Here is a 22,753-nt window from a genome sequence, read left to right on the forward strand (position 1 = left end):
GTCTGCAGACCCCACGTTAAGAACCACTGCATTAGGCTACTACAGGGGGACAGTCGAGGGGAAGAGACGACAAGATTCCCTGAGAAAATACAATTCAATCAATTCTGAAAAAGTGATTTTGTTGTTGTGATAACCATGAATCATTTCTGCTTCCGAGGTACTGTAGGCTACCTGCAGCGTGTTTTTGTGTGTAGATATGATCTGTTGTTGACCTTTAAGCTGGTGTCTGTTTTACAGAATAACATCCCAGTCTTCAGCCCTGCCCTGACAGACGGTGCTCTGGGAGATGTGTTCTATGTCTTCTCAGCCAAGAACCCTGGCCTGGTGTCAGACAACGTGGAGGAAACCTTCATGGTTGCAAACTAGCAGTTACCTTTGTGTCACTACTCGCTCATGGCGAATGCGTTTCATTCCAGATATCGCTAGGCTGAACGACATTACAGTGGCCTCCAACTGGTCGGGGATGATCATCCTGGGCGGCGGCTTAGTCAAACACCACATCGCCAATTCCAATTTCCTGGTACATACATTTTTTTAAGTGTTGTGCTCTCACCATTGATTTCACAATCGTTGTAATATCATTCATATTTCATAATATGTAATAAGTACATCCTTTTGTTCTCTCGCTCTGTTTCTCTCTCTCTCTCACACACACACACACACACACACACGCACACACACACAAACCACCCCCACAACAGTCTGTTCTCCCTGCTACCCTCAGGGAGGAGATACAGGGTCCCAAGAGCACGCACAAATCGCTTGAGGGACAGTTTCTTCTCACAGGCCACGAGACTCCTTAACATATACAAATAGTGTAGTAGCCGTACTGTACCGCACTGTAGATGCTACCATTATGTATGACTAATGTTCAATAGTATGTTTAATTAGGTATACGCTATTTGCACCTAACAGAATGTTATTATGTTTAATTATGTTTAAAGTATGTTCATGCCATTTGCACTAAGGGCAGTGAATATGCCACTGTCTGTGGCGTGTCTTACTGCTCTATTGCTCGTTGCCTCTTGTTTTTTATTTATATATCTTATTTTTTGCACTATGTTGTAACGGAGCCTACAGCACAATAATTTCACACGTGATACTTGTACTACGGAGTGACAATAAAAATCTTGAATCTTGAATCTTGAACACACACACACACACACACACACACACACACACACACACAATCAAGCTGTCTCCCTTGTTTACTTTCGTGCTCTGACAGACTATTTCTGTCTGCTTGCAGAGGAACGGAGCTGACTACTGTGTATGTGAACACGGGTCAGGAGTTTGATGGCTCTGACGCCGGGGCCAGACCTGATGAGGCCGTGTCCTGAGGCAAGATCAGATCAGATGCTAAACCTGTGAAGGTAGTGTATTAAACCAGAATTTAAACCTGTGAAGGTAGTGTATTATACCAGAATTTAAACCTGTGAAGGTAGTGTATTATACCAGAATTTAAACCTGTGAAGGTAGTGTATTATACCAGAATTTAAACCTGTGAAGGTAGTGTATTATACCAGAATTTAAACCTGTGAAGGTAGTGTATTATACCAGAATTTAAACCTGTGAAGGTAGTGTATTATACCAGAATTTAAACCTGTGAAGATATCTATGCGTATTATACCAGCTTTTTGGAGAAGAAGTGACAGCCAGCAGATCTGTGATCCAAGTATTGCTGGACTGGTTGAGTGACTGTTTTTGTCCTTGAATCTGGTGCCCTAAGGTTGCTTGTCATCCTTTCTTTTCAGGTGTTTGCAGATGCCTCTATAGTCTTCCCTCTGTTGATGGCTGAGACATTTGCACACCACACTGACAAGCTGGTCACTGGCAAGAAAAAGTAATGAATGTAGGCCTCCTTGGTTGATTAAACAAGAACCAACTTGTCTGTTTTCTCTTTTATCTAATTGAAGTTATGCATTTGTCATTCTCAGTGCTTTTCTGTTAAAAATGCAGCAAACAACTTGATACTGGAAAAGGTGTTTTTCAGCTGTGTGTATTGCCCCAGTTCAAATCCTTAGTCAACACCCACCTATTCAGAACTGCTTTTAATGTTTGATTACAGTAGCCTACTTGTGTCGTATGATATTTATGCTATGTAATTCATGTTTTAATGTGTTGTTTTCTTTGATATTTTACTTTCGTTCCTGTTTCCATCACAGCTTTAAACGCTGCTGAGAGGAGGAGATAGTGCACTCTCTCTCTCTCTCGCTGTCTCGCTCCCTTTTCTCTGTCTCTCATGCAGCTTAAACGCTGCTGGGCGGAGGAGATGATGCACTCTCTCTCTTTGTCTCTCTTCTTAGGTAGGTAATGTTGCTGCTACAAATATTCTTTATATATTTTATATTCAAGATATATCTTTATTTATTTTTTACCTACCTATTTATGCGAGCTCAAATAGTCCTGGACTCTTATTACTTTTAAGTTCATGTACGTGTCTTTTACTACTTTTAAGTACATTGTACGTGTCTTTACTACTTTTAAGTACATTGTACAGATCCCTTGAGGTGTGTTTTTACTTTACTTTTATCCTGTGTTTACTTGATCCATTTTCTGCTGAAAAACTGCTGCACATGCTCCATGTTTGTTTTAATTTGTTCATGTTTTGTTTTTTCATGTATTCGCTATGCTTTTTATATCTGCTTGCACACAAATTGCCCTTCTGGGACAAATAATAAACTTGAATCTTGAATCTTGTAAAGTGTCTTTGAGTTTTTAGAAAAGTGCTCTATAAAATAAATGTATTATTATTATTATTATTATTTAACATGTGTATGTATTCTATCGGTATTCACTATGGGTAGAGCAGCTGAGTGTGCACCTGAATATTTGGGGTTGTGATTTGATACATTTTTGGTAATGAAGAAGTGCCACAATTATCATGTTTACTTTTCATGATAGATTTAATAGGAAATCATATTGCTTCAGTTTAGAAACTTAGGCCAGCTGATATTGAAAATTCTGTTACACATCAGGGTTTTTTGGATGTTACTGCAGCTATTCTGGTCCACAAACCCGTGCAGATTTCAAACGTAGAATTATAATTTAATTATAATTATAACTATAACTATGTTAAAGGAAAGTCACTACTACAAACTCAGGTACTGAAAAAGATACAGTATTGAATAAAACATGTCTAAAGGAAAATAACAATGGCCAAAGCAGTTTCTTTTACACAGAACATAAATTATACAACGTATAATACACATTTACTTTTAGGCGTTATTCTTCCTTTAACCAAGAAGCTGAAATTTGTAATGGCAAGATTTTGCAATTTCTTCTCCCTCTGTCTCTGTCTTGCTTATCTGTTTATCTCATTCCATTGTCTTTCCATTGGATACATCCTTCAGGCTGTAAAGGTTCACCACTAAATAGAATGTGTGTGTGCAACAAGACAGCCTTGTATGGAGGGGAGGCTCCACAAACTCTATAGCTAGCCTCGATGCCCGTCGATGGCTAACTTCCATGTTAGCCATATTTATGATCAACACAGCATGTTTAAAATTGAGCATTCATGGAAATATTTACATAGGCTAAATTTCAGTCAAATCAAAATACAGGTAATAAGAAATGATTCAGTACTCATTAGCCCTTTTCAGACATGTCATTATTTATTTATTTATTGCACAACAAACGTGACTAAGTTGAATAATCACAGTAGGAGCACTGTTATTATCTAGTTATGTACACTGTGTAACAGTTGGTGGCAGTAATACTCAAGCACGAGCACAAGTCGCCCAAAAATACAAGAAGAAGAATGACGAAGTCTCTCTGCGCCGGAAAAGGCTGTTTTGAATATTTTTTTTGTAGTTTGCTACTTAGTTGTCAACGAAACAGTAGTTGCTTTGTGTTTAGTTTCTACCTTGTCATTTGTTTTTATGGGGGGAAGTGCCCTGGTCAATATTTAACTTGTTACAGTGACTGGAGGGACCCCCTTTTAATCAGCAGCCAGTTGCTGTCAAACCTGGGCTTGGTTATGAGATAGCAATCGAACATTAACTAGCGTTAACTGGCTAGTTGCTGTAACGTTGCCACCAACACGATTGCGATTACAGAAGATTGCTATTCAATGCATTCTCAGACAAAACCTACACGAATAGAACGTTATTTGAGGTGAGTAAAGTTAAGATAAATTTAGTTAAGGCGAATCTAGGTTTATCTATGTTAAACAAAGCAATGTATCAGGCGAGATAACATTTAGCAACGTTGGTTTCTCGGTTTGCCATAACAGACTTTCATTTGCAATTCTAGCGTTAGATTGTTTTATAGCTTGTCTATGCATTAAAAGACATGATGTAACCTTAGCCAGCAATAGAAAATAGGGTTGAATTAATGTTGGTTTAATTACAAACCACATAAGTTAGTGGTGTGGTGCTGAGAGGAGAAGTGTGATGTCAGAGGTGCGAGTTAACGGGACAGAGAGAGGTAGGACAGATGGCGACCAGGACAGACCACCTGTTGAACCTCCAAACCCTGAAGTGCAAGGGTAAGGCTTTCTGTCACACCACCTTCCTCATTTAAATGACTGTTCATGAGCCGCAAAGTGTCCCTGTCATTATCTGGTCAGTCTCATTTTGTCCACATCTATATATTTCTTCCAGTCTTCTACCAGGCCCCTCCTCAGTCGAAGGCAGCCCCTCTGCTGAGGCCAGTGGCTTGTTGTCGTTGCCATGGGAGATGGTGACTCACATTGCCTCACACCTCCCTGCTCAGTGTGTCATCACTGTGCTCCCAAAGGTTAGTTTAAAAATGATTTTTCATTCTTTTTCGTTATTTTGGCCCATCCCTTGAGATTTCTAGTCCTGCTTTTCCTGCCTATTTGTGTCTCAGGGTTCCTACGGATGCTGGAAATCCTTGAAAACAGGGTTGAAAAGTTTGAATAAAGTGCTTGAAACTTCTTGAAATTACCATATGGCAGGCTAATAAATAATCAGCCGATTTTTGGGAGGGATTGATCCAGGGCGATAATAGTACTTGTATTGCATGTCAATTACGGGACATTCACTGATAGAATATGCAGCGTAACAGCATAAATATACAGTATATATACTGTATATATATATATATATATAGGGTATCGGCCCGTTCGGAGCCAAAACCCTGGGCTCATGCAGCTTGGCTGCTGTGTTGCCTCGCCTGCTCTATTGGCATGCACAACACACACACACACGCACACACATATATTTATATAATCTCCACAGTGTTTCCCCTAGAAAAAATGTCAGGCCATAGATGTAACCTGTTCACATCTATGTTCGCAATGGCATCCTAAGTAATGTATCATCATACTATTATGTGATGCGATGTGAACAGTTGTATTATGGGATGTGCGTTTCCCAGGCAACAATGTTTTGGAACAGCGCTGCACGCTGGCGCAATGCTCCTAAAAGCAAAATGCTTATTGGTTTGAATGATTTGGCATCTTCTATTACTGTCAACACTAGTAGTATGCCATAAAGGTTTATTGAGATTTGGGGGAGAGCAGGATTTTTTTTTTTTTTTTTCAAATCTTTTCTGGCCTGGTAAGTAGGCCGTTATCCTGGCGGGCCCGCCAGGCTTGTAGAATGGTAGGGGAAACACTGATCTCCAGATTAACTAAATCAGAGTACACTATACCTGGTAGCCTAAATTAATTATAAATAAAAAGCTATTTGCAGCATATAGACATTTTTAACCTAATTGTATTATACTGAAATGATAAGAACAGACTCCGAGCTGACAGCGTGCACTTGCCCAAATTCAGCTATGATGCGAAAGTAACAGCTGTCAGAAAGCGTGTAAGATGGTTATTGTTATGTAGCACTGTGGCATAGCTAATTAGTAGTAAGAAAGAATTAGAGTGAGACAGTACTTCCTTTTGCTAGCTCAAGCGAGCCCAGATTTATTCCTCACTCCACTGTCTGGATAGCATGCTAAAGCTAAATGTAACAACATCACTTCTTCTGCTCCTGTGTGCACTTAGGTCCGTGTTGCTTTCGCGGTGCATCATTCCGGGGCGCTTTTCTTCTTATGAAATTGATTTATGAAATTAACACCAGCGATTGCCCAACCAATGAGGTCGGACTGGAGCATATCGACCGACCAACCGACCAGAAGTTGTCAGCCCTAGTCTTGTAGTAGATCATTCTGTAGAATCACACCGCCTCTCTCTCTTGTCAGGTGTGCCATGCCTTGGGTAACGTGGGCAAGGACAGCACAGCATGGCAGCTCCGTGCACGCAGGCTAACAGGCCCCCGGGCCGGCTACCCGGTGGGCCCGAGGGAGGACTTCGACTGGCCCAATGCTTGCCTGGAGATGGAGCAGCTGATCACTTGCTGGGCCGGGCAAGCGGACCGTGTGCAAAGGGCATGGGGGGGCGGGGAACCAGTTCCTGAGGGGCAAGAAGATGGAAGAGAGGATATTGTGGAGGGGGTGGGGGTGGCAGCGCAGGAGGTCGCCTTTGGTGTTGGTGACGTGATGGAGGTGGCATTGGAAGGTGAGGACGGTGATATGCAGCCGAACATTGGGGGGGACCCGCTGGCAAGATTGAGGGAGGAGTTGGAAGAGAGGTTGGACGAGGCAGAAGCAGCACTGATGGAAGGAGGGAGGGGCCCGAGGGTGTTCGAAGCTGTGGAGGCGAGAGAAGGAGCGGACCGTCGAGTCGACCACCAAGAGGACTTGGCAGACCCCCGGCATCCAGGTGATGGAGGAGAGGTGGAGGCGGTGCAAAGTCGACCCCCGAGAAGTCCGAGCCCACCGCCAGCCCTTGAGTGCGTGTCCCTTGAGTGCCACATCGCCCAGGTCAACTCGGTCCTCCTGCTGGGGGATGACGGGAGAGTTTGTGCCACAGGCTCCAGGGACTGGAACGTTAAACTGTGGGACCTGCAGGTTGGCCCCAATGGCACGCTGCTGCACACGTTGGGCGGGCAGGGCCACTTCAGCACCCACCGGGGCTGGGTGTGGTGCTTGGCCTCACGGGGCCCCCTGCTGGCCTCAGGGGGCTTCGACAGCACGGTGAGGCTGTGGGACCTGGAGGCAGGTGGGGCAGAGAGGGGCCTGATCAGGGCCAGGGCCGCCGTCCTCTGCCTGTCCTGTCAGACAGACGTGTTGCTGGCCGGGACATTTGACAAGAGGGTCAGCATGTATGACACCAGAGGTAAGAGGGCTTGCTTTTGCCTCAGCTTTTCACGTGTCTCTTATATTTACCGTAATACACCAGAGGTAAGAGGGCACATGTCTTTTATATTTACCTTAATACACCAGAGGTAAGAGGGCACGTGTCTTTTATATTTACCGTAATACACCAGAGGTAAGAGGGCACGTGTCTTTTATATTTACCTTAATACACCAGAGGTAAGAGGGCACGTGTCTTTTATATTTACCTTAATACACCAGAGGTAAGAGGGCACGTGTCTTTTATATTTACCGTAATACATCAGAGGTAAGAGGGATTCTTTTGCCTCAGCTTTTCACGTGTCTTTTATATTTACCGTAATACACCAGAGGTAAGAGGGATTCTTTTGCCTCAGCTTTTCACGTCTTTTATATTTACCGTAAAATAGGCGTTTCATAAAAAAAGTGCTACATAAAGACTTGATGAATTGATTGAATGATACTGAGGTGTTTCTCATCAGTTTTTGCTAACTTCCAGGTTTATAGTGTGTTTTGTCCAGGCTTAGGAATGATCTGGGAAAGAAATTTAAGACACTTTAAATCAGGTTTCTGAGGTTTTACTCGGTTCCACAGTGCCCGAGCCCCTGGTGAAGACCCTTCGTCTCCATAGCAACGCTGTGATGTGTCTGGCTGCAGATGACAAGTACATCATCTCTGGGAGTAAAGACTGCACTGTGGCCATCTATGACCGCAGGGCAGGAAAACCCCTGAAGAAAATTCGGGTACGCACACAAGCCACACACACACAAGCCACACACACACACACACACACACACACACACACACACACACACACACACACACACACACACACACAGGAGCACACACACACACACACACACAGGCGCACACACACACACACAGGCGCACACACACACACACACACACACACACACACACACAGGCGCACACACACACACACACACACACACACACACACAGGCGCACACACACACACACACACACACACACACACACACACAGGCGCGCACACACACACACACACACACACACACACACACCTAAATTGACTTCACCTCATCCCTCTATCTCCAGCTGGGCTCTTACCTGCTGTCCATGAGCTACAGTGGCAGTGAGGTATGGGCGGGAGACAACAGGGGCATGCTCCATACCTTCTCCATGCAGGCGGGTGTCTTGCAGTCCCTGTCCCAGTTTGATGTGGGACACACCTCTCTGATCACAGGCATCCACAGGTCACCAGGCAGCCTCTACACCTGTTCATCTGATCGTACTCTTAAGGTGGGGCACAGGACAAACTCTTTATTTCAAACAACTTCTGATTATTTATCTGCTTTTGGATGTTCTGCAGTTTTTGCACTCCGTGTTCATTTATTCACAGTTTTCTATGATGATGTTCGTTGTCATCGGTCTGTCTTGCAGGTACATATCCCTTGTGCGCCTCCAAGGACACTATGCACACTACGTCATGAAACTGGAGTCAATGGGGTTAGTGCTGTGCCCTGCACCACAGTGTATGGGCAATTAGAATTTCAAATTGTTTACTATATATATATATATATATACGGTATATATATATAAATCTTGCTTAATATATTTATAGCAGGAAGAAATGCCTTGTCTTGAAATGTCTTGAGGCAGCAGAAAAGGGGGAATGCTTGTGTAAAAATAATTTAGACAAGCATAAACAAAGAAACAAAGACAATAATGGGACAGAAATCTTAAGAAAGTGAACATAAGCACAATTAGGACAAAAGGGGCAATCAACACAAAATAAATGATTGTGTGGATGTGAAGCAGTTGTCTGTGCAAATGCCCATGATAGAGTTCTGAGTGTTAGAGGATTTGTTTTATTTTTTCAAAATTGTAAAGATATTTGTAGTTCATTCAACAGGTTGCTCTACATTCTAATTGTTTTTTCTCTCTCTCTCTGTTCCTGCTCCCCACTCACTCACTTTGTCTGTCTTTATTTGTCAGTTGAGTGTGGCGGGTGGAGTACTGGCAGTGGCCTCAGGGGACACGTATGTGGAGGTGTGGAGGCCCCGAAAATGAAGAGTGAAGACCAGCAAACATCCCTAAGTTAAGTGGGATGATGGGGACAAGACCATATCCACATGTGCTGATATGGGACTGACACATTATGGACTATGGAATATTCAAAACGTAGACTTTCTTTTCTCTGAGGTGCTGAATCACATGTGGAGTGACTGCTTGTTCGGTGGAGTTCTGGCTAAAAAGCAGAAGTGGACTGCCCATCGAAGTACCACTGCCCGGTGGCATAAACTACCTTTTTAAAACTAATAAACTAATAATCTACCGAGTTTCAAACTTACCGTTGTCCCTGAGGCAATATATTTCCCTAAGCTGAGGGATTCACTTAGGAGTGTTGCATAAAGCCTCTTAGTATTTCCTCCTTGCCTAAGTGTTTATACTGAGGTTTTTATGGTAGTTACTGTCAGAATACAGCAGAGAGCACTTCAGTTACCATGGTTACGCTTCACTCTGCTCACCTCACTCACAGCATCCTTCATCAACATTAACGTTACTTGACAGCATTTTGTTAAAGCTAGCTATGGACAAAATCAATGCAAGAAATCCCGCTGTCAAAAGAACCATTTCAGGAGTCATTAAGATATATGAATAAAATAAAATAATGAATTAAGACCAATTAATATTAAGAAAAATTAATAGAAATTAAAGCTGCAAGCAGCCTCGACAGGTATTCACAGTACAGCGACCGCCCCAGAAAATCACTCGGGAACAGTGCGAGAGGTGTCAACAAGCAATCAGGAGTCAAAACAAATCACCGTTTATGAGTAGATGCCGTTAATGTGTGATTTTGGGTGATAGCGGTTAGCTTAGCACAAATTGAAATCGATACTGCGTGGGTGTCCGTTGGGCTATCAACACCAACATTTTGGTAGAGTCTCTAAGGATGTTGGCACTGATGTGCCCACGGAGTTTCAAGGCCATAGGCCGCTGTGAAGTGGGCTTCTGATAGATTGAATTTAGTCCAAATCTGATTGGCTAATGTGCCATTTTTCACCGGATCCTTAAACCAAATGAGTGCTTTGTTCAGACATGTCCACCTACCATACATCTTCTTCTTCTTTTAGGTTTTATGGCAGTTGGCAAACATAGTGCATTACCGCCATCTACTGAATTTTAGTAGTTTCCACAATGCAGTTATTTACAGTGATGAAAAAATAACACTGTGTCCACCCAAAGTGCTCCAATTCGTAATTATTGTCCATACTATCACTCAGACGCAATGGTCTGAGTTTGCGCAAATGTGTCCCTCAGTATTTTATCTATCTCTGTTCCAGATACGTCCAACACATCCAGGAACCTCTTAGCACCATTTCAGTCCTCTCCATCTTCCCAGTCATACTAGCAGCACAGTTTATGACCATAGCAATAAAGGCCAAGAATCGCTTCTTGTTCATGCAGATAATATTACTCTGACTTGCTTTGTCCTTTTCCCTCTCCGGATCCTTTTGCACCACGACCCTCTCCTTGTTTCTTTCCCATTAACCCTTAACAGCCTCAGCATGACGACCCTCGTTCTCTGATCTTATTCACCTCCCCCCTCACCTACCATACATGCCACATTTGGTGTCATTTGGACTTAAGGTTGAGGAGGAGGAGATTCTCAGAGGTTTTTTCAAAATTTCCAAGATGGTGGCCAATCAACCCAGACGGACCTCATGGGTCCCAATTGCAAATTTGTTCAGTATCCCAAATGATGACTAAGTTTAAGTTTTGCTTCACGTTATAGCGCCCCCTGTGCCCGAAATGTGATATAACCGCTTGGAGACCTGCTTACCGGGGTGGGCTATCTGTGTGCCAAATCTGAAAACTTTTGACCAATCCGACACTGAGCTACAGCCATTTACAATCAGCGTATAACAATAATAATAATAAGAACTAGAATTACTTGCACTCAACAATAAAAGAAAAACAACAGAAAAGCTTGAGGTTAGCAAACTATCTAGGTTTTGCCAGAAGGAGTATCTTCAAGTAAGGCCAGGTCAAGAGCCACGTCACTTAGATGCATCACCTGCAGTATCCGTGGCAAACGGGGGAGTTATCCCAAATAACCTTGCGTCACCAGGCTCTTCTTGGCGAGAAAGAGCCTGGCCTCCGTTTACAAGGGATTTTGTCACTCGGCCTGTTTCCGGCCTAGAGCCCGCCCTAGACAGGAAACAAGCAGCGGAAACTGAATAAGAAAAGGACGTACCGAACAAAGTTTTTCAACAAGTTCTTGTAGAAACATCGCAGATTCACAGTATCACATATTTTAACCAATACAAAAGCTTTTTATTTACCAGGCTCTAGCTAACGTAACCTTGCCGCGTCAAGCTAACGGCAACAAAGAAGATTTTTTGTTTCCTGTTTCCTTGGTTCATGGCCAAAAGCGGTGTAAAGCGTGCCCAGACTAATCCCAAATGACCTCGGAAACTTTCCAGCACAGGGAGGGTTGTACGCCATCTTTGTAATCAAGTGGTTGTCGCAGAAAGAGATGGTCAGCCTTTCCAGCTTTAGCAACTCGAGCTCCAAGCTTCTATGTCGGTTGTCATGTCTCCCCAACCTTGTTCTTTCAAAAAGGATTTGAGAGAACAGAATTAATTAGAGTGAATGGCGTTTTCGACCTAATTGAGGACCACATTGAGAGTGCCGGTTGTTGTGGCCACTTGCCAGGAAGCATTGTGATGATTTCCGAAAACTCTGGCATCCATTACAACGATTGAATGGCTCTTTCGGGTTGAAAGAGGCGGATTGCCTGATGTAGCAGAACCTGCAGTTGAAGTTGTTGACCAATTTCACACAGACAACTTCCATTTCCATGGTGTGAAGCAAAGCTGGAGCGGGCTCATCTATAATCTTGTCCTCGGGGATCTTAGTGATAATTGATGTGAGATATTTCTCGTTGTCAAACTCCTTGATCAACATATTGCTGAAGCAATAGGACACCTGGACCTGGACTGCAGATATCTGCTGGTCCCACAACTGCAGCCTGATGTGGCCCGTTGAGTCGGCCAGGGCCACGCTGTGGATTTCACTCTCAACTTCTCTGATTTGCACTTTCTTGATCACAGAGCCGATGGCCACCACTTTAGCTTCCAGCTTGTCAATCTGCAAAACAGAACATCATAAACAACATTTTGTTAGAAAATGAACAGTTAACAGGTATGGTTTTGTGTATAATATCATTTTGTAATTAATAGGCTTCTGATTTGCACTTACGTATGTGGATTGTGGCATGGCTGCAATCTCAGCGATGGTTTTTCTGGCACAATCAGGTGACGTCATCTTGGGGTACGAGACCTGTGTGGTCTCCATTTGGGTCTTCCAAGTACTCATGTAGTCAAAGCTCTGGGGAGACCTGAGACCTAAGGAAAATAGACAAATAAAGGTTAGTAACGGAAAACAGCTTCTTTCAAATCTACCATTATAGCCTATATTACTGTGGTGGGGAAAAAAAGACAGCGCCAGAATACTTACTTACTCCTCTATAAACATTGGTGATCTTGACGGGGGTCCCGGCATCAGATACCTGTTTAAACTTCCCGTGGAGGTGCAGGTTAAACATCACACTGTGGTAAAACTCCTCTCTTCCAGTTTGGATTATAGCATTGAAATATGTCTTCTTGGTCTTCTCTGGCATTTTTATGGGAGACACATTATGGATGAATCCAACTGCAATTTCTGTGGTGTTGCTAGTAGTGGGACGAGCCCCGGCCTTGGGAGAAGATTACAGCATGGTCACCTAGACAGTCAACTGGACCACAGGAGGTCTGTGGGGTCACACAACCTATATACTAGCAGGAGCTGCTTCTTCTTCTTATTGCTCCTCTCCAGCAGACTGGATGCTTGCCTTGTGTCCTCCACCACTTATATAGGGTCAGCTATATACACTTTTGTGTAGGACAGTCTAACGATGCAGATGCTGAAGTTTGGTGTCGTTGGAAGAAAAAATGTGGGAGGAGTAGGGTTTAATTCGTTTTACAGTTTTTGCAGTTTTGTGGTCTTTGGACTTCATAATTGGCCATAGGTTGCAGTGTACAAAAGGCTCTCCTCACTTGGGCCCACATTTCCGTGAAAATTGCAAAGCCATAGCACATATGCGTGATTTGTTGTGAATTTTCAGTTTGAAACTTTAGACGGTCACTGTAGCGCCACCATTAGGACTATTGGCACCAAATTCGCATCGACAAAGTTTGGCATGGGACTGGACCTTTGTGCAAAGTTTGGTTTATTTTCATGCATGGGAAGTCCTTCCCGTAAAAATAATAATAATATTGGCAAATACAAACAGTGGCCCGGCCACTAATATGATGTCCCTTGATGCAGGTATGGCATAATTCCATATTAACCCAGCCGTAACAAATACACAAAAACAGATGTGGCAAGAATTAATGGACAAAATGAATGCAAGAAATCTCGCTGTGAAAAGAATCAATTCAGAAGTCATTCAGAAATGTGAATTAAGACCAATTAATATTAAGAAGAAAATAAGACAAATAAAATTATATCCTGGCAGGTATGGCCTAATTCCACATTTTAATTAATTAATTTGGTTGCACTAACAAACACAAATGCAAGAAGTGTCACTTGTCCTCACATCACCGTGTAATAGCGTAATGTTGCTGCCGATATTTTATCCAAATGTTTAATTTGTCACCACATCAGTAAAATGCCAGATGTATTTTAAAGAAATAGGCTAAATCTGTGGTGATACTTTGTTCTACAGTTGTCCCTATTGTGAGGTTTGGGTGTGCAGGTGGCTTATGGTGGGCAGTTTGGATCAAAAGTACAGAACCTTCTATTTTATCGCAAGTCTGGGCCCTGTTAAGAGCATTTACTTCACAACCTGCAAACAAACCACATTTCTTCAAACTGTAAAGTAAAGAAATGCTTTATTTATGCTTGTCCTATATATTTTATATTTGTTTGAGCCAGCTATCAAAGCTTTTAAAGCCGATATGTTTGAAGAAGTTTGTCTCTCCCTCTTTTTTTCTTTTTTCTTTTTAATACATCCAGACAGAAACTACAGAAAGTGGGAAATTTGTCTTTATTGGGACTCCAATCAATAGCATTTGTAACAGCATGTACTCAAAGCTTTACATGTTTACAGTTGACTGAACCCTTTTGCACTAAGCGACAGTGTAGAAAAAGCATTCCAGACAGGCGGTCTGCAGATAATAGATCACCATTCTTAAAAGTTCACCCATGCTTGGCCAGTGGATATGCAAAGAGAAAGATACTGGGATAGCCAAGCCCTCTGTGACACGCTGATTGTATGTATTTATTTATTTGAACAGTCAACACTGCTAATGAATATGATGGTGTTTGTTGGTAGGCCTGCTCCCACACTGTATGTGCCTCCTTTGTGTGTGCAAGTTATAATGATTGAATTGTTATGATTTGCGTCAAAGTCAATTGCGGAATACTTTACAGATGCATACATTAAAATGCATAAAAAGAAAAAAGTTTCCCTCTGTGGTTGTCATTGATTTGCCAGAAGGGCATCATGGTAAAAACAGCATTCAGTTTGCATTGAATGCTTTGAATAATTGGACAAAGTGGCACTTAGATTGGGTAGTCGTCGTTGTCGTAGTCATTTCATCCGGGCGGTCTATTGAAACTGACGTCTTCAAACTGAATTGAAGATATCTAAAAAGGACATTGTCTATAGTCTACATCTTGAATTAAAGGGAATTCAAGATAAAAGACATCTTGAACTGGAATTATGACTAGTCAGCAATCTCAGAATTAAACTGTAGACATCGGACACTAGAATTACATCTACCGGTAGTTATAATTCAGTTTCAGATATGCACAATTCACATCGCAGATACCTGCAAATGAATTGTAGATATCTGTAATGAGAAACCCCATACACGGGAATGGAAAGGGGACATAATTTGTCCAAGGAAGAAGGACGTGAATATCTGAATTGACAATAGTGGATAGGAGGAATGTCATTGTGGAAATGTTCTTTTTGACTGAAGAATTTAGATGTGAAGCAAAGGGGTTTGAGTAAAAACATGTTGCAGTAGCCTTGTTCCTGTGGTGTGATCTCCAGTCAGAAAGCTGGCAGTATGAGTAGCAGGCTGGCTGGGTGGTGCTGTGGGTCCCTGTCCTCTCCAGACCCTCAGAACAGCACACAGGTCTTCTTGTCTTTGAATGGATTGGAGGAGGGAGCGATGCCGGTGAGCAGGGGGTCACTGCGCCTGTGCTCCTGACAGTACTGCACCAGCTCTGCTGCTGCCAGAGACATCTGCTGGGACAGAGGAGTTACTCAAGACAACAGTGAAACGGGTAAAATCTGGATGACGCCCAAGAGTGAAATGACCTCAATCTCCCGAAATCTGGTCATGAAAGCAACATCATCACCACAGACAAAGATACAACAATGTAAGAAAGCCTCATCACCGTTCACCACAGACAAAGATACAACAATGTAAGAAAGCCTCATCACCGTTCACCACAGACAAAGATACAACAATGTAAGAAAGCCTCATCACCGTTCACCACAGACAAAGATACAACAATGTAAGAAAGCATCATCACCGTTCACCACAGACAAAGATACAACTATGTAAGAAAGCATCATCACCGTTCACCACAGACAAAGATACAACTATGTAAGAAGAAATCAAAATACATTCAGAGTTAAATCGTCCAAAGCTCAAAAGCTCCAGCAATACATTTCAGACTGAGACAAGCAAATATAAACATATTCCCCAGTGATGTAGTTCCACCCGTGGGTCAGTCCCATTCAGTGTCCATGCTGCCCCCTAGCAGCACAAAGTCAACATTACAGTGTGACTAATAAACAAACAGACCATAGTTGCCCCTTTGATGGGGGACAATCAAGAACCAAGCAAGAAAGAAAGGAACCTACCTATTGGTGTATACCCACTCCAGTATTTCTCTGGGGAGAGGTTTGATAAAAAAATATGGTCTTTATTATAGTAGCAGCCAGTAGCGTAGTAGTACTAGTAACACCAGCGACAGTGACAGTGATAGTGGTATTAGTAGTGGTGCAGTGGCATAGGGTATTCATGACAGGCCACAGTGCAAAGAATTTTGACGGGCCATAGTACACGCTATATATGAAGTACACACACACAGCATTAGGCATAGGCTATATTTTTTACCAACATGTGTAGGATTTTACTGTTGAATTAGTTACAGTACGTAGCTGTTGTATGGGGAATAGAGAAGCCATCAGAAGCATGGACAGCGCTCTGACATCCAGTAACACAGTCAAAGTATTTACAGTAAATCAGCACCTGCACCAGCACCTGCTGACTTTAACATGTTTAATGTTGATGGATGTGTTTAAAGCATCATTTTTTTTATATATGACTATTAAAAAAAGAAAAGAAAACCATGACACACAGATGGCTTTGTCTTTTGAGGGCATATATATTGCAAATTAAACCACTTTAAATCTATTGTGTGTTCATATTTGAACACACGCGTATTTTTGGGGTGGCAATTTGAGTCATTTGCAAGGGCCCGTTCTCTGCCCAGTACATTGTTGGAGAGCCTGCTCTCTCCACAGGTCCTTCTACCCCAAGGGCCCCAGTGCAACCACACTGTCTATATTTACGCCCCGTACAGTGATAGTAATCTGTAATATGACTGCTTTGTGTCATCAGCTGCCTTGATGAGCAGAAAGAGAAAGAAGCAATGAGAAAGAGAAAAGGAAGCAGGGCGAGATAAGGGTGTGACATCACAGAGAGAGAGAGGTTGACATCATCTGGTAGTCAAGCTAATAAGATGCAGAAATAGAACAAGGGTGATTAGCCTTCACAATAAAAGTGTTACATCTGTCACATAAAAGGGCAGGCTAATAAAATATTGGACTGCAAGCCTACAACACACACACACACACACACACACACACACACACACACACACACACATGTATGTAAAGATTTCCTTGAGTATTTCCCTGCAATTCTTGCCAATCTTTATAGAGAGCCAAAGTGGAACGTCACTTCCTGCTTCAGCACTGTACCAGAGATTTTCATCCGCCATTTATTTTCCCATAGACATTTCGTAAAATGCTTATAAAAATAGTTTTACTTGTTTAAACCAAATCGTTCAGATATATTTAGAACCAGGACCAAAACGTTGCGGGTTTAAAGAAAATACTTTTTTGATGTTGTTTTTTTAAGTTTCGGTACGAGTGAAATGTTCTATGGTCTCTCCCGATTCTAAATATAGCTGAACCATTTGGTTTGACCAAGTAAGACTATTTTTATAAGCATTTTACGAAATGTCTATGGGAAAATAAATGGCGGATGAAAATCTCTGGTACAGTGCTGAAGCAGGAAGTAGGCGGCCACTTTGCCTCTCTATATCACAGTCATGTTTGTTTAACAAGTGCCAGTACACTTTTATTTTGGAGATGAATTCCCTTGACTTCTGGCTTCATTCTTATGTTGTGAGCTTGATGCAGCTGGAGAGGTTTGGAAAGTGAAAGTGGATGGGGACAAACTGCAGAACGGCTGTCAGAAAGTAAACCACAAGAATGAATTCTACATAATCTGACGACTCCTACTGAAGTATGAGTCACGGCTTGGAAAGTGGATCAGGACAAACTTTGTGACTGAATTAATCTAATATTTAATCAAATTACCCTGTCACTAGTTATTTCTGTTATAGTCCAGTTGAGTAGTAGAGTAGAAACACTAAACTAACTGAATTAAAGTTCAAGCTATAATGTGCATTGTTGGGCAAGTTACTTTCAAAATGTAATATACTACATATTACTAGTTACTTTCATTTAAAAGTAATAAGTTACTTTACAACATTATTTACTGTGTAGAGTAACGCGTTACTTGTTACACAACTTTTGCATTACTTTTACCAAGACAACAGCAGCAGAATGAACCACCCCGAAAAATAATTTCAACCGCCTTGAAGTCAGTGTAAACAATCCAAAATTCTAAATGCTATTCTTTTCCTTTGTTATTGCCATCTATAGTGGTTATTTGCATAAACACACAGTTTGATTAGGGAATGATTGTATCTTTTTTAATTATGTGCTTTGATTTAATAAAATGTAACTCAATTTGTAACTTGAGTTACTTGACAAAGTAACCCAATAACCCTATAATATTACTGAAATCCTATAAGTAATCAATTATATATTACTGAGTTACTGCTAAAGGTAATATATTACATAATGTTACTTTTGTCATGAGTTACCCCCAACACTGATAATGTGTATAATAATTATTATACATAAATTAAAGTAATAATAACTAAATTACTTAGTTTTTCTTGGTATCTGTGTGATAAAGGGAAGTTTAGAAAGTGAGCTGGAAGTGGGAATTTTAGCCTTTCACTCTCCTTGTGTTTTCCCTTTCTCATCTGGAATAAAAGACCTGTGCTCAGGTACAGAGCATGTTCAAACCCTCACACTGCCTTCTGACACTCTTCACATTATTTTACATCCTATCATCCACATCATGCATAACTGGATCTGCATGCTCTTCTTCTGCAGCGCCGTGACCCCTGCCCTCTGCTGTGATTGGCGGAAAATGAACTACGGTCACTACAGCAACCACTCTCTAGTGCTGGTGCAGCAGATGGTGAGTAGCAGCCTGTAAAGTTTACTTTAATTTGTAAAGATTTACAACATGGACACCACTCTCTGGTGCTGGTGGAGCAGATGGTGAGTAGCAGCCTGTAAAGTCACTCTCTGGTGCTGGTGGAGCAGATGGTGAGTAGCAGCCTGTAAAGTTTACTTTTGTAAAGATTTAAAACATGGAGACCTGTTGAACCTGTTAAAGTTGGGACTCACCCAACTAAGGGTGGAACTACGTCACTAGTGGAGGACAAGATGTTTACTATTTGCTTGTTTTCTATTCATGTTGCAGGGCGGTCAGTTGACTAAACAGGAGTGTCCGGTTTCCTTTCCGTATTCCTTGTACCAACGCATAGGAAAATCTACAGTAAGTCTGTCTGTCTGTCTGTCTGTCTGTCTGTCTGTCTGTCTGTCTGCTGTCTGTCTGTCTGTCTGGCTGTTTGTCTGTCTGCCTGCCTGTCTGTAACTGGGTTGGTTCTAATGATAAGGCTCTTCACTTCAACATTTTCAGTCATCAACTCATCTTCCTCAGCAGGCATTACATGTGGTGTTCTACAGGGTTCTATCCTGGGCCCCATCTGGTTCTCTCCATTTACACTGACACTTGGACGGAAACATGCAGCATGTGTATACATATGCACAGACACATACAGTTTACATGTTGACTGTTATGCTGCTGACACATAGTTCTACTGGCCATAAGACGCTGACTGTGACAGAATTGTCTACAGCTCAACGAAGCTGATCAAAAGTCATTCTGTTCAGCTATTTAACATTAAGCTGATTCACTTTGAGTTCGCTGCACTGAGAGACAGAATCTCATGTGTACGTGTCCGCCACTTTGCATAAAAGCATCTGCCGAATGGGAAATTGTAAATTGTAATTCAAGCTTTAATGAACAGGTTAAGAAATTACGCAACTGCAAAGATTTTCCAAGTAATTCCTCTCTCTCTCTCTCTCTCTCTCTCTCTCTCTCTCTCTCTCTAGGTAGAGTCTGGGTTGGTTTTCATCAGAGACAGTCTGGAGCTGATCGCTGGTCTGTATCGCCACGGCAACATGTCTTCCGTAACCTGGGACACCGAACACTTCCTCATCAGCATCCACAGCCAGATAGACGGACTTAACAGCAGCAGCTGTGTGAGTAGACAGACAGACAGACAGACAGACAGACAGACAGACAGACAGACAGACAGACAGATACACATACAGACAGACAGACAGACAGACAGACAGACAGACAGACAGACAGACAGACAGACAGTTTTACCACAGACCAACCAGCATGTCTCCATGAGGGAGGAACACCATAGAACTGTATGCTTTAAAAAGTGTAAATGTGTAGCAAGCCACTAGAAACAGCAGCTGAGTCAACTTGTTGTGGTGTGTTACTTTCAGCAAAGTAGCCTAACCCAGACGAAAATCTAATAACCGAAGTGTCTTTTTCTATTCAGCTGCCGACTACCTTGCCTGGGTCCAGACCTTCTCCACTGAGTGGGCTGCTTCTGAAGAAGGAAATGGAGTGTAACGAGACAATTCAGTCTGATATCAGGCTACCGACTAACAGGAAACCAGACAGCAGACTGAGACTGTACTACAGGAAACTGGTCAGAAATACTCTCTGTGAGATGGTACGTACACATCTTGGATTTGGATTTTTGGATTTGGATTTATTTGACAATTTACAAAAAGATATGCATACATCTTTGCCCAGCAAGAATACATACAATTAAAAAATCATCAAGGTTAAAAACACAATAAAGCCAAAAGGCTTATTTCCATTGTGGACCTCTCATCTTACTCGTAGTATTAGTCTTATTTGTGTGTACAGGGTGGTGGTATTGCGTCCTGGGAGCTGATCAGTCGTATTAACAGTAGGATTTGTGTGTACTACAGGGTGGTAGTACTGCGTCCTGGGAGCTGATCAGGAAGGAAACCCAAATGCACCTCATCCGGTTGGACCTGCTGTTCAGCTCCATCAGACGAGCTGCTGCTGCCAGAAGGGTGCACTCTGCCATGGCCTGATTACTTGTACTGCCCATTTATTTTAATTTATTTTACTCTGCTGTTTACAGACATCAGAAGCTCCTCCTTTATTTTATTTTATTTTAAAGAGACACTGCATAGACTGATAATTTCATTTCATTTCATTTAATTTCATTTAATTTCATTTAATTTCATATATTATTGACAGTAATAGACATGGTAACACTGATGATGATGATGATAATATTTTTTTTGTTATTAAGATGAACAAGGATAAGAATAGGCCTAGAATATTTTATTTATTATTCATATAGGGATACAGTTTTAAAAGCCTTTAATTTAGGGCTGTTTATCAAATTATAATAATGTGTTTTCTGGAATAATATATTTTAAACAAAATGATCTTAATTATTAATTTATTCTACTGTATTTTAAACAGACGGACATAGATTTGTCCTTTCAAAGCAATGGTGATGTTCTTGACATTTCTCCAGTACTTAAATGTTCTTCTTCTTATTATTATTTCTGAATAATAAGCCTACTAAGTCTGTTTATAAGAACATTTAAGTACTGTTGAAGTTAGCTAGACTAAATTAACCTTTTTGGGCTACTCTTGTCTTGACATTTCTATTGTTCTTTAATGTATTTATTTATTTATTTATTTATTTATTTATTTATTTATTTATTTATTTATTTATTTATTTATTTATTTATTTATTTATTATGTTTCTTTCTATTCATGAACAATGTGCTGATATTGCATTATTTATTGAAATCGTCAAGTTTTGTATTTGCTACATGTCTGGATTTACTTGAAAACATGAAGCTAAAAACATGATTGAACTTTGATACTGCATGAAAATAAAATAAAAATATTTGATAGAGTTCTGTTTCTGGTTTCATCAGATTATGATATTTGATTGAATGAGTATAAATGGAACAAGTCATTAAGAAATACTACAAAAACTTCAAATAATTGACCTCAGTCATGTTCAGCATGTTCCAGGCCTGCACGTATGGTTATGTGCATCCGGCCCACATGTAGGCCTACTTTACAGATTATTATACAGTAACATATGTACATACCTTGATTCTCTCCATGCCAGCCTCCACCCGAAGCTGATCCACCACTCTCTGTGCCTGAACAACACTGTTGCTGCTGCACACCTGTCCTGACATTGTCTTTCCGTATATAGACACAGCAAAAAGGTCCTACTATGCCAAAAATGAGCAGTGTATAGGAAGTAGAAAATGAAAAATGATTTGCTCTGAGCCTTTGACTAGTCCATCTTCCCCAGTCCACAGTTAGCACAGGTCATGCAGGAAAGTCTGTGGTCAGAAGCACATGACTTTCTTTTTTGACATGATGTACCCACCCTTTGTGATTCCCTTTCAAGGATACTTCAAAGGTCCTGTGATTTAAAAAAAAGGCAGAAAGGTCACACAACACAGTCCTGGAAATGTCACAGCACCATCACACTCATCCCTTCACAGCCATCATTGATGAGGAGAGATTATTGGGTGAGGTAGTATGGTGTGCTGTCTCACTCTGACCTACAGTCATGATAGCATGTGTGTGTGTGTGTGTGTGTGTGTGTGTGTGTGTGTGTGTGTGTGTGTGTGTGTGTGCGTGCGTGCGTGCGTGCGTGCGTGCGTGTGTGTGTGTGTGTGTGTGTGTGTGTGTGTGTGTGTAATGACCATGTAGCCTATGTAAGGCATGCAAGAATATGTTAATGATAGGAAACTTTTTGTACATGCAAGTGACATAATACTGTTTATGCCATTTCCTGGCTATTTAAAGTGTGAAATTATGTCTTAAAATTAATATTTTTACTTCATTGAATAATGTGGATAAGTTATGCATAGCCTTTAGGCTACTGCTATTTATTCTCGTAGCTACAACAGTATATAGCAACAAATATGTGAATAAACAAGTAAACAAATATAATAAATTGTGTGTGTGTGTGTGTGTGTGTGTGTGTGTGTGTGTGTGTGTGTGTGTGTGTGTGTGTGTGTGTGTGT

At 41.5% G+C, this 22,753-nt stretch overlaps 1 protein-coding gene and 2 pseudogenes across 3 annotated transcripts; 2 read left to right on the forward strand and 1 right to left on the reverse strand.

Annotated features, from left to right (window-relative positions):
- Nucleotides 1–400: 400 nt before the first annotated feature.
- Nucleotides 401–1,847, forward strand: LOC310788462 (deoxyhypusine synthase pseudogene; annotated as a pseudogene). The gene is made up of 3 exons: nt 401–520; nt 1,250–1,373; nt 1,755–1,847. The product of its transcript is annotated as a deoxyhypusine synthase pseudogene (transcript).
- Nucleotides 1,848–4,394: 2,547 nt separating this feature from the next.
- Nucleotides 4,395–9,351, forward strand: fbxw9 (F-box and WD repeat domain containing 9; the record flags this gene model as incomplete). The annotated part of the gene is made up of 7 exons (XM_083650258.1): nt 4,395–4,489; nt 4,605–4,740; nt 6,163–7,138; nt 7,729–7,877; nt 8,212–8,415; nt 8,557–8,622; nt 9,112–9,351. The coding sequence occupies 7 exons, from the start codon at nt 4,395–4,397 to the stop codon at nt 9,184–9,186; spliced, it is 1,701 nt and encodes a 566-aa protein (XP_083506384.1). The 3' UTR covers nt 9,187–9,351.
- Nucleotides 9,352–15,292: 5,941 nt separating this feature from the next.
- LOC310788463 (guanine nucleotide-binding protein G(I)/G(S)/G(O) subunit gamma-12 pseudogene) lies at nt 15,293–21,910 on the reverse strand (annotated as a pseudogene). The gene is made up of 2 exons: nt 21,818–21,910; nt 15,293–15,418 (listed from the first exon to the last, which is right to left on the reverse strand). The product of its transcript is annotated as a guanine nucleotide-binding protein G(I)/G(S)/G(O) subunit gamma-12 pseudogene (transcript).
- Between the last annotated feature and the right edge of the window lie 843 nt (nt 21,911–22,753).

The sequence above is a fragment of the Poromitra crassiceps genome (genome assembly GCF_964638095.1).
Source record: "Poromitra crassiceps genome assembly, chromosome: 13".
NCBI classification, from domain to species: Eukaryota; Metazoa; Chordata; class Actinopteri; order Beryciformes; family Melamphaidae; genus Poromitra; species Poromitra crassiceps.